The sequence below is a fragment of the Formica exsecta genome, unplaced genomic scaffold (assembly GCF_003651465.1).
Source record: "Formica exsecta isolate Colony F162 unplaced genomic scaffold, ASM365146v1 scaffold72, whole genome shotgun sequence".
In the NCBI taxonomy this organism is placed as follows: domain Eukaryota; kingdom Metazoa; phylum Arthropoda; class Insecta; order Hymenoptera; family Formicidae; genus Formica; species Formica exsecta.
In genome coordinates, this window is record NW_021853485.1 from 5,464,304 (window position 1) to 5,476,675 (window position 12,372).

The 12,372-nt window shown below is 31.4% G+C and overlaps 2 protein-coding genes across 16 annotated transcripts in view; one reads left to right on the plus strand and one right to left on the minus strand.

Annotated features, from left to right (window-relative positions):
• Nucleotides 1–220: 220 nt before the first annotated feature.
• LOC115243362 overlaps nucleotides 221–12,372 on the plus strand; it is a 44,900-nt gene continuing 32,748 nt past the window's right edge. The window contains exons 1-3 of one of the 3 annotated variants that reach the window (XM_029820287.1): nucleotides 221–746; nucleotides 1,422–1,656; nucleotides 2,108–3,190. In XM_029820287.1, the coding sequence (XP_029676147.1) occupies nucleotides 498–746; nucleotides 1,422–1,656; nucleotides 2,108–2,148 (525 nt within the window). In that variant the 5' untranslated portion in view covers nucleotides 221–497 and the 3' untranslated portion in view covers nucleotides 2,149–3,190. Of the gene's footprint in view, nucleotides 747–1,421; nucleotides 1,657–2,107; nucleotides 3,191–12,372 lie in introns of those variants that run through there. The other 2 variants (XM_029820288.1, XM_029820290.1) reach the window with 2 other exon arrangements.
• LOC115243345 overlaps nucleotides 3,250–12,372 on the minus strand; it is a 38,250-nt gene continuing 29,127 nt past the window's right edge. For 11 of the 13 annotated variants that reach the window (XM_029820244.1, XM_029820245.1, XM_029820249.1 and 8 more), the window contains 3 exons: nucleotides 11,763–11,892; nucleotides 11,612–11,689; nucleotides 8,964–11,294 (listed from right to left, as the gene is read on the minus strand). In XM_029820244.1, coding sequence (XP_029676104.1) covers nucleotides 9,587–11,294; nucleotides 11,612–11,689; nucleotides 11,763–11,892 — 1,916 coding nt within the window. In that variant the 3' untranslated portion in view covers nucleotides 8,964–9,586. Of the gene's footprint in view, nucleotides 5,121–5,586; nucleotides 6,640–8,963; nucleotides 11,295–11,611; nucleotides 11,690–11,762; nucleotides 11,893–12,372 lie in introns of those variants that run through there. The other 2 variants (XM_029820247.1, XM_029820246.1) reach the window with 2 other exon arrangements.

The window sequence follows — 12,372 nt, forward strand, 5'->3', positions numbered from 1 at the left end:
TATAAATATACATATATAATTTATTTATTTATTTATTTGTAAACTTTACTCTTATTTCTTTTATCATTTTTTAAATCTATTTTCTTCTAATAATGCATAAATATATATATAAACTAACAATGGAAATGTATACGCATTATTATTTGTTTTTTTTGCTTATTCTTTTCTTTTTATTTTGTTTAATTCTTACAAATAAAAGAGGAAATAATACTAATAGCAATGTGTTTCGAAATTCTAGTTATTTACTGTATGTAATTTAGCATACTGGGGTTACAAAAGCTTTTTTTACTTAAATAAGTTACGCACGGTTGTTGATGTAGATAAAAAAACGTATAATTTATATTTATGTTTATTTTTTGTTGTCAGAATGTATTTCAAAAAAGTGAATGTGCGATATGCGAGTAATATATTTTTACAAATAAAAGAATAAAGACTTTCCACATTTTAATATCATTTATTTTCTCTGTTAGTCGTATAAGACAAGACTCAAAGTGACCATGATCGAAATAATATCACTCGACATTTTGAAACGACCGGCGAAAATAATGGATCTGTTCTTTATAGCTGAACTGGCTGCACTAGTTCAGAGTTTATCTTTTTCTCTCTATATTAGAAGGAGAAAGATAAGCTCTGAACTAATTCAGTGTTGCGGGAACCGTGGAGTGAGCTTGATGGTAGAAATCATCGTCGAAAATGTGCAAGACGTGTTTATCAATGCAATAAACGGGAAGGCATTCATGTCGAAGGTGAATTTCCTTATTTTGTTGGAAAAGTTATTTGAAAAAAGATAAATTAAAAGATTTTTTGCGAATATATCGAGAAAGAGCGTAGTTTGAGGTAGGTTAGGTTAAATTTTGTGAGGCGCGCCGTTTTGAAAATCGATTCGAATATCGCAATGTAATCTCGTTTTGGAAAATAACGTGTTATAAGAAAGCATAAAAGATGAAATTGCGATTAATAAATTTTATTTGGTAATGATCTCGAAGATAAGTAGTGGGAGACTCTCGATAAGGTACGAATTTCCAATGAAAACATGAATCAAGAGCATAAAAAAGGAAATATCTGTATTTTCAATATTCAATATTTTTAAGTATAAGTACAGATCTTATAAAGTCAATTTTATTATATACTTTTATCTCATTTCTTCATGTACCATTTTTATGTTAACTTGTTTATTATGAGTTGCGTGATACTTTGTGTAAAATAATGAATACATGCATAGAATTTAATAAATATTTGTGAGTTAATGATCATTCAAAGCACGAATATTGCAAAGAATTGTGGTAACTTTATGTTATTTCATTGTCGTGAATAATATATTGTGATATTTAAAAATCATTTCAAATCAAATTTTGCTTTTTACTTGACAGTCTTTATGCCAAAGAAATATTCTATTAAAATGTTTTATTTGATTTGTATAGATGTTACACTACGTAATATGGGATAACAAGAACCTATCTGAAGTTGTACGCTGTCTCATGGGATATCAACATGATATTTCTTCCTATCGATCCAATGGCAGAGCAGTGGACTGGCTATTCGTGCTGCATACATTGAAGTTTTTACTCTGGACTCCAAAGGCTACTAAACAGTGGACAATTAATGAACCAATTGGGGAATTTGCTATTGTACTTTGTTATCAAAAGAATTTTTGTCGTGAGTACAACACTTATTTATTTAAAGAGATTTTGCCCAGTTTTAAATATTATTCTTAAATATCAACATGTTCTATCATTGTATTGATATTTATATCATTATCTTTTAAAGTATTGTTAACATAATTTAGTGTACTATCCCTTTTTATTGTCTTTTACAAGATATCACTGATATCTCTTTTTTTAAATGATTGATGTAGCTAATAACACATTGCATGACATTCTTTTTTCTATGCTAAGGATACCTGTTGATTGGTTTTTACATGTTATTTTATTTTGTTACGAGATTTATGCTTGCAATATATTTTACTTTCTGAATTACATTCTACTGTTTGGCACTTGCATCAAATTGTTATTTAGAATGAATACAGAACATGTATTAAAATTTAAAACTGGGGCAAAATAAGTGAATCGGCTCTGTATCTTATATTTTTTTGTTTCACATTTTTCAGTGGATAATGCACTACATTTTACAAATTATTTTTTACTTTAGTTTTTTTTTCATCTTGCATCAGAAGAGCATTTAACGTAAAACATATTTATTTCTATTTAAAGACTTTATTGTGCATTTTACTATTTTACTTCAAATTATTCCTTGCAAGAGAAATGTTTATACTATTCACATTAAGTATCTTCTCATATAACAGTTCGTAAATAGTTTTGCATTATCTATAATTTGTGTGTGGACAATATAACATTATACTGAAATTAAACTAATAATTTTGCAAAAGATACGCAGTTACTTGCTCGTCACAATGACGAGATCGTATACATAAAATCGCACATTCTTTACGTGTGGTTTAATATCTAGTAGATAGTTGATATTGATTTCTTATGAATTTATCGACATTTGTACAATCAAAAATTGATGGCAAAAATCATGGATTATACATGATTAAGGGATATTATTATATATTTTTTTTATTTAATAATTTTTTTATTTAAATTTAACTTCTGTAACATAAATCAGCGAAAAAAGAATTAAACTGATTTCTTATCTTGAATGAATATTGATATTTGGAACGTGTTCTTTGGCTATCAGTGTCACGATTATTATTATTTCTGCAGTATAGCGTTTGATCTGATTTTATATGCATAATATATATTTGTTATGCATTGTATATTATATTTCCACAATTGTATGCTTGAAAATATGCACAAAATCCTACATATATAAAATTATTTATAAATATACAAAATTTTGATTGCGACATTTGTGAAGATATATTTTAAGCTTGTTTTTTTTTTCTTTTTAAAACTTTAACAGTTTTGTCAAAAATGACATCACGGTTACGTGGTTCGATATTATACATACGAAATTAAAATATTAGTGTCGCGAAACACATACGGTTACTTGCTCGTCGCAATGACGAGATCATGTACATGAAATTGCGCATTCTTTACGTGTGTCGCAAAAGCCAAGTATCTTGACGTAAAGTGGTTTAATACCTATATAGATTATATAATATTTAGTTGATATTGATAATTTCTTATGGATTTATCGACATTTGTACAATTGATAGAGAACGTAGCACATTGCACAATGTTAGGATTAGGGATATTATTATATATTTTTTTTATTTAATAATTTTTATTTAAATTTAACTTCTGTAACATAAATCAGCGAAAAAAGAATTAAACTGATTTCTTATCTTGAATGAATATTGATATTTGGAACGTGTTCTTTGGCTATCAGTGTCACGATTATTATTATTTCTGCAGTATAGCGTTTGATCTGATTTTATATGCATAATATATATTTGTTATGCATTGTATATTATATTTCCACAATTGTATGCTTGAAAATATGCACAAAATCCTACATATATAAAATTATTTATAAATATACAAAATTTTGATTGCGACATTTGTGAAGATATATTTTAAGCTTGTTTTTTTTTTCTTTTTAAAACTTTAACAGTTTTGTCAAAAATGACATCACGGTTACGTGGTTCGATATTATACATACGAAATTAAAATATTAGTGTCGCGAAACACATACGGTTACTTGCTCGTCGCAATGACGAGATCATGTACATGAAATTGCGCATTCTTTACGTGTGTCGCAAAAGCCAAGAATCTTGACGTAAAGTGGTTTAATACCTATATAGATTATATAATATTTAGTTGATATTGATAATTTCTTATGGATTTATCGACATTTGTACAATTGATAGAGAACGTAGCACATTGCACAATGTTAGGATTTTACATGATTAGAATACCATTATATCTTTTTGATTTAATACTTTTTATTTAAATTTAACTTCTGTAATATAAATCAGGGAAGAAAGGGTTAAACTGATTTCTCATCTGTAATGAGTACTAATATTCGGAACGCTTTCTTTGGCTATCAATGTGTCGCGACGCCGTTTGACACGAATTTAATCATGCTTTTACGCACACTATTCTTACTATTATTATCCGCTGTTATCCTCCAACAAAAGACGATCTTGTTTATTTATCATGCTTACATATAAGATCTTGTAAGTAAACCTACAATAGCTAAAAGATTATTACTTTTCCAATAGACGTTAACATATCCTTATCCTTGCAAGGATAGCAACACTAGCAACTTAATAGCTCATAAAGTAAATGCAAATCTGCTTCTTTTATGAATATTATTCCTGTAGTATAGCATTTGATTCGATTTTATATGCTATCATAATTATATATTATATTTCCACAATAGAAATATGCACAAAATCCTACCTATACAAAATTATTTATAAATATACAAAATTAATCGCGATATTTGTAGACATTTTAAGCTTTTTTTTTAAATTTTAACAGTTCTGTCAAAAATGACATCACGATTACGTCGTTCGATAATATATCTATATTTATAAATTTTGCCTTGATATAAAACAATTTATCTTCGTAATTCGAATAATTGTTATTTCTCATTAGCATTGCAATAATTATTATACTTAGTGTATTTAATTTCTTCTTAGAATCTTATTTAATAAATTCGTGACTTGACCTATCGTGTAAATTCGTTCTAATCTAATATTTCTCCACTGTATAATACATTATTCGAGTTGCGTAACTTGCGATTTTGTTCTCTGTTCTTACATATATACAAAAAATCAATTTTTGTGATCATGTTTAACTTTTCATTTAACTTTTTATCATTATGAAGTGGGGGAGGGGGTACACTGTTTAATTTCTTTTTTGCATTTGCTCCCAAAATATAATGTTCGATTTAAGCTTGCCGGGCGAGATCACATCTGTATCGTTGTCTTCTCGTTTCGGTCGTACAATCTCCGTTCGATTCGTTAATCGCTCTCCTATCAGTGACCGGCTGACTGGCGGTGAGGACAGTTTACCGGGCATTTGACGAAGTCCTTCTCGAAATTTTTTCGAAAGAGATCTGGCCGTCAAACTATGCATTGGTTTTGGCGTTTCGATTATTTGTATCTCGGGTGTAAACGATCTGTCCTTGATATCATCTACCTTCGCCACCTATGAGATAAAAGTGCATGGAATTGATAGAATATTTAAATTATTAGCGCGTATAGGATGAATTATTGGCATATGATTTAAATATCACACACACACACAATTAAAAATTTTTTAAATATAATTTTTAATTTGATAATTATTTTTATGATTGATAAATTTATCGTATGATAAATAAAGCATTAGTCATATCATAATTTGTAAATTCTTTTTAAATACGAATCCGTATTTAATTGAATTTACGTAAATTTCTCTACAAAATTATAAATATTTTTTTGCCCATATTTTTTTATCTCTAAAATAAATCTATCTATTTTTGTATATTTATCTATCTAGACTTTATGTATTTTTATAAATTATGGACTGAATTCAGTCATGCTTTGAATGTTCTTCAAATATATCGAGCTCAAATAAAATCTAAAATCTAAATGAAATCTGAATGAAGTGAAGAAGCTATTTCATTAATTACCGAAGCTCTGTTTACTTTTGCTAGCATGGTCTCTGTTTCGGAAATTTGTCGTCTGCCAAAGACTTCCGCGAGCCTTTTCACTGAAGGCATTGTCCGCCACTTCTCTCTCGTTCCTCGAGATTGTTCCTTACTTCTGATATATATATCCTCGAAGGATCTGTCCACATCAGAAGAAAGTTCGTCGTAACTGTTCAGCAACGAATCATCTTCATCGATGATTGCGTCGCGTTCGTCCGTCTTTATTCCTTCCTCCGATTTATCGATTGCGCGATCCAGCAGATTCCTGGCAGCCAATTCGTCCTGCTGATCCCGTTTCGCGTTTACGTGAACCGGATTTGCATGATAATATGCTTCATCAGCAACATTTGGCATTGACTTAGCCGATATCAGTCCCAAACCCATCTTCTCAACTTTATCTTGTAGCTTGTTGAGATCCTTCGAGCTTTTCGCGAAATCTTTATAACCAAGTGACTTCGGTGCATCGATCAGATATCCTTCAAACATGCGACGTTCGATCGCGCGTCTTGTCAAGTTCGATTTCTCGTTGTTACGCAAGGGTTGATCCAATTGATTATTGGAGCAAGCACGACGCAGACCGTCTTGGTAGCCGAAGGACTTTAGGTCCAATTTGTTGACCATTCTCTGCTGCCGGATGATTTTCTTTTGGTCCATGAATTCGTTCTCGAAACCATATGCCTTCAGATCGATCCTGCGAACTTTCCGTTTCTTATCATTCTTGCACTCGGTCTCCAGATTATGCTCCTGATTGTTCAGTTTGGCGTTAATTTCATTTTTACTATTTTTCCTCTGATCCTCAAAGATGTCATCCGTTTGTTGGTGATCCTTCCATGCCGTTTCGTCAGGCGCGTCTTTCTCGCTTTTGACTTTCTGATCGTCGCCGGTATCGATCATCGAATTCACAGCGCGATTATTCGTTTCGAGATTAATTACCTCGGCGTTATTTCTGCGACACAATTCCTCCGTCGCTCTTATATTCTTGTTTTCTTGCAGGATCGAAATATCGTCGATTTCCTTAGATATCGCGGATTCTTCCTGGAACACACGAAGAATGGCTGATGTTAATTGTCTCGCGCTAATAAATTCATTTGAAAGCTGCGCATTTCATAATCTCGTTATGTTCTGAGTTTTTGCCATTTTATCTTTCGTTTATTTTTTACACGCTGCGAAGAATAAAATTTTTGTCTCTTTTCTCTTTATCTCACGTCTCTTTCATAAAGCTATTATACGATTAATATTATTATCTGGTACATATTCAATAGCATACATTTAATATTAAAAAAAAAAAAATAATTATATTGACAATGATATTAATAATATACGATATTTATATTCACAATATCGTTATAACAATAAGAATTTTTAGTGTTAGTACCGTTAGCACAACGCATGTGATCTGTAATATCATGGACCATTTTTGAAAAAGTCGCTGACAATAATTATTAATCGTATGAATGCCTATTTGTGCTTAATACATATTGGTCGCGATTTTATTAGCACCTTTTCTTCCTTTCTTTATTTTTCTTCATACCCCCCTTTTTTTAAAATGACGGAATTGATTGGTATACAAGTTTAATTTCTACACATATTAAATATTAGTTATTAATAATAGATTTTGTTATTTTAACAATAAAATATCTAAATTTTTGAAGCTTAAAAAAACAACATTTTATCGCATTCAAGAATACTAATTTTTTTTTTTTTTTTTTTTTACACTAATTTGATTTTTTGGAGACAAATTGTGCACGATATGTTTTGAGTACCAATATGTTTTAAGTAAAAAATGATGCATTAGCTTTTGCAAATTAAAAATAAGCTATTCGGATTAATAATCATGCGATAAAGAAGCTTTCTTATGTAGTGTTAATACTGTGTTGCTAATATATTACATATAATATCTATGATGTATAAAAATTAATAATAGAATGTTATGATTACACATAAATATTATTATTAATTGATCTCTGGTTATCGATGTTATCAATATGGCTGATGCTGGAAACTCCGTGGATAATTTATAAAGCATATTAGATGGAAAGAGAGTTTTGCAATATGATTAGTTTATATTATAAGGAATTATTAGATGGATAAAAATGCAAACAATATAATTGTGGAATTAATTGCCGAGTTGCAGAATAGTAACAATAAAATTTATAAGAATGATTATCGTTTGCAAACACTTTAGAGAAAATATTAATACATTCATTTATTATATAGTCATCACATTTTGTACATATGTAAAAATAGATGGTACTTACCAATGAAAGTACTTTTTGGTAGCTCAGATGCGGAATTGATTCCGTCGTGTTAACACGAACCGAGCAAATTTCACATTTTATCAGATTACATTAAGAACGATGTATACGATACATAGATAACAAATTAGATCGTATTTATTGTGCAAATTTTGTACGATTGCGATGGCCGCATTTACAGATGATGAATAACTCGGTATATTGTCGATATAAAAATTAAATATATGTCTTGGAGATATCCATCCTCATTTTAAGAAAAATAGATAAAAATAAAATTTATGATCAGTATATATTATGATTAATATTTATATGCCAACATATTATATAAATCTTTCGCTAAAAATTGAAATGTTTTTATGTGAATATTTTTTCAACTGTGTATAGGAGAGTATAGCACTGAATACGCAAATTGATTTTGTACCATCAAATTATTTGAGAATTTTAATACATAATTATCGTTTATGGAACTCTCGTAATACGTGATCAGAGGTTTGCAAGTTTTGTTACAACATAATTCTCTCTAAAATATTAAATTTATATCTACAATCGCTATTTTAATATTTAATTATGAAATTTTAGAATGCTGCAAACTCCTGTAATAATTTATAAATGTTAAAATTAATATTAAACAGCAACCGTCACCTGTAAGTTTCATGCGGTTGAAAAATAAAATCAGTTTTTATCTCATTAATTAAATTAGTTAATTAATTAAAGTTATCGTGTATCGATATGAAACATAGAAAATACACACACACACACATACACATACATACACGCATACAAGATATTGTGTGCAAGTTATATAGGTAATTTTCAAAGATTTTAATAATTTTAAATGTCTATATTTAAATTTATTTTATATTATTTTTCTATTGTATCATTTTTTTTAGATTAGCAAGAGATTATGAGCATGTGTAATAATTTTATATCCATCTGCAATATAAGTATTAATTAATTTTGATTTTGGATTAGGCCAATTATTTGGAATTAACATGAAAAAAATTAATTAATTTTACTTCTAATATTTTAAAAGAACGATCTATAAAACAGAAACAAAATGCAGTTATAGAAACTTGTAAAGGAGCAGGATATTAATCAGCATTATATATTGTGAGACATGTCTCGTATTTTGTACACCCGTATTTATTTACCATTTGCGACTCATTGTCGTATAAATATGATCTCTTAATTTTGTATAATTATTGTACTCATTCATAAATTCATAATGAATTAACATTTCGCGCCATGGCACTTTTATCTTGAAAAATATGGCCACAGAATTACGACACTAATATAAATTCATTTTCTCAGGCACGTTATTGCACCGAGGAAAATAAATCAATTATATATAACATTGTACCAATTATATTAAATTATTGTTAATAAATCTTTACAATCTTTATTTTGATTGCGTCCGGCAATTATTGCACGGAAGCTCGCATTCTGAATATATAATATCCGCGTTGTCAAAAATCTCGCAATATTTTTCATTATCCCTTCATTTCATCGTATATTCCAATTCATCTTGAAGTATTTCTTCTTTTTTTATTGATTACTAATAAGAAGGGTCTTGGCGTTTTAATTATATAATATGGCAAAAATATTTCTAGGATTGCTCCTACAACAGAATATTTCCTTATGAAAATCACGCTATAATTATTAACGTGATATATTTTGTACATCTTTTACAGGTCGATGTTTATTCCATTTATGATCAGCGCTTATCGTCACCATATCGTGACGTCGCTCAAACTTCTTACATTCAACTTTCTGTATCGCCTCTTATCATCGCTCTTCTGTTCTTGCGCTCGTCGAAGTTTCTTCGAGCTATCTAGGCTCTTCTTATTGTTAGTGTTTCTATTAATCAATTTCTCCAACTTTCTGCCGTTGTTTTCCTCAAAGATTTCCCGATACCTTCGAGATCGCATTTCTCTTCCTCGTCTCGCAACATTGTCGTCGTTGAACGCGTAAGTTTTTCGCCTCTTTGAGATACCATTCGGGAATTTGTTCATTATACTCTCATCGGAGATAGAATTGACCTCGTCCTGCCATTCGTCGTCCTCGTTTTCTAAGGACAAGAGAGAGGATGAATTTACATTCTTCTTACGAAACGAATTCCTGTATTTCATCGCAAAGTTCGTTTTGAAGGCGATCGTTCGATGTCTGCCAACATCGTGTCCAGATGAAACCCGATGGTTCGCAACGTGGTTCTCTTCGTCCTGCCAGTCGCTCTCTTCGAAAGTCGAGCTCGTAGAATGCTCGAAGCTAGCGAATCCTTCGAAACTCGTGGAACGATTTAAGTTTGCTAACCGATCGAAGTTTCCTAAACAATCGATGTTAGAATACAATTCAAAATTTGTTGATTTTTCCGTTACTACACGGTCGCGATATACGATTTTGTCAATGTCGGGTACGGCGGATGCAGCTTCCGACAGGATCGGTCTCAACCGGATCCTCCTGTAATTCGGAATTTTGCTACCATTGATTCTTCGACTCCTTTTAATCCCGCCAAAAGTCTGAAATTTTAATTTCGCGAACTCTAGTGTGCGATCTACGAACTGATCCTCCGACGACGAGGTTGATTCGTCTTCAAGCTCGTCGGGGTCCTCCTTTTTCCTCGGCCGGATTTTGATGCCGCCGAATGTGTGGTACTTATATCCGCCGGTGGTCCAGAATCTTCTGCCACCAATTAACGATATCTGCTCACCGCCGTCATGACGATTGTTGTCTGCCACCCGGTACATTCGTCGCCAGCGATCCCGATCGCTGATCACCGAGTCGCGCGAACCGATCCCGGAATCATGATCACCCGGATCGTGATCGTCTCGATTGTCTAGCAAACTTCCACGGTTAACATCGTATCGTGGTACTATGAGCTCTTCAGCCTCGCGATTGGTATTTCCTTCGCGATCGCTCCAGAATTGATTCCAATCCGGCGATATGAATTTCTCGAAATCCGTATCGATCTTCAAGTTCTCTGCCAGAATGTAGTTGTTTTTCTCTCTATCAACTGTCGCTTCAGAATTTCTAAATCTTTGATCTCTTGTTGCGTCTTCAATCGTACTTTCGCTGTCTTCGTTTATTCGCTCATTCTCTATGACATTCTTGACTTGCTGCTTGTTGTCGTTGTCGTCACCGTCGTGGCATAACCGATCGCTCAGATGCAAGAGGGGGTTGATCGCGAAATGTGGACTGGCAAGGGGATCGCGGCAGCGTCGTCTAGGAAGACTGCCGCGCAGGGAGGCGGCCTCGAATTGCTCGAGCTCGTGGTGACTCACCTGTTGTTCGCGTTGTTCGTTGCCGGTACAGCTCGATTGCTGGGACAGCGAGCTGCTCGGTCTGCTCGACATCGAAGACATCGTCGACCTGGTGGCCTGCTCCTGTCGCTCCCCGCTAGCCGCTTTCGATTGATTGATATAATAGTCCCTGCCGAATCTGTGCAATGATCGATAAAATCGGAATGATAGCGTAGCAACAAAATAATACTTGGATTTTTCTTTATTTTTAATCTAATTAATATCTTGAATAAAAAAAAATATTAATCAAAAATTATAGCCGCGGGATAATTATCCAAAGAAATGATTTGTTTGAATTTTCCTTTTCCAAGCAAACTGGAATTTTTGCATTTTTTAAAATCTTTGTACAAGAGAAAAAAAAATATATATATAAAAGAAAATATATTTTTATATATTTTATTATTTCGAGGAAATTGATATATACTTTATTATTTTGACGAAATTGATGAAAGTTACCGTTTAATGTCCGGACGGTCAAGTGCCAGAAGTGCCTCCAGATTTACTTCGTTCAACTTCTTTAAGTCATAATGAGCTCTGCACAAAATAAGAGATTAAATTGAAAGCTTTGCGGCTACGATATTCGCAAACATTCTCACGCTATTCTTACCCTGGAATATCCGAATTTTTCGAATATTGTCTTTCCAAGCATCGCTTTCGTATATTCTCCTCGCTATAGGGATTGTTTTCGATCGGTGGCGCATTTTCCCATTTTTTGTGTTCGCGTTCCGCTATTGTACCTGCCCGATATATTAATTATTATTTAATATCCGCAATATATTTATTATAATGCATTAATATTCTCTTGCATTCGTGATTTTTATCGCGTTTTATTGCAGAACATTGAAAATATTTTTAAGTTTATTAAAAATTTATTTTTTTAGATAATTTGAAAAACGACATAATTACAATTCATACGCTATTTCTTGATTCATGATATAATTTATTATAGCATTAAAAAAAATATCTCGGAATTTTATATATGTTTGATTTTAATTATTATCGGCTATAATAACTTCTACATTATTTTTCTCTTTCTTTCTCTATAAAAAATTTATATTTAATATAGTAATAAATTTTATACTTCTTCTGTATAATTTTGTATCAGGGAAAAAATTATTTTATTTTATTTTTCTGATAAAGAGAATTATACGAAAAAAGTACATTTTCTTGTAAATTCAATATAAAGGTATGAAATCGCAGCGCCTATGATATATATA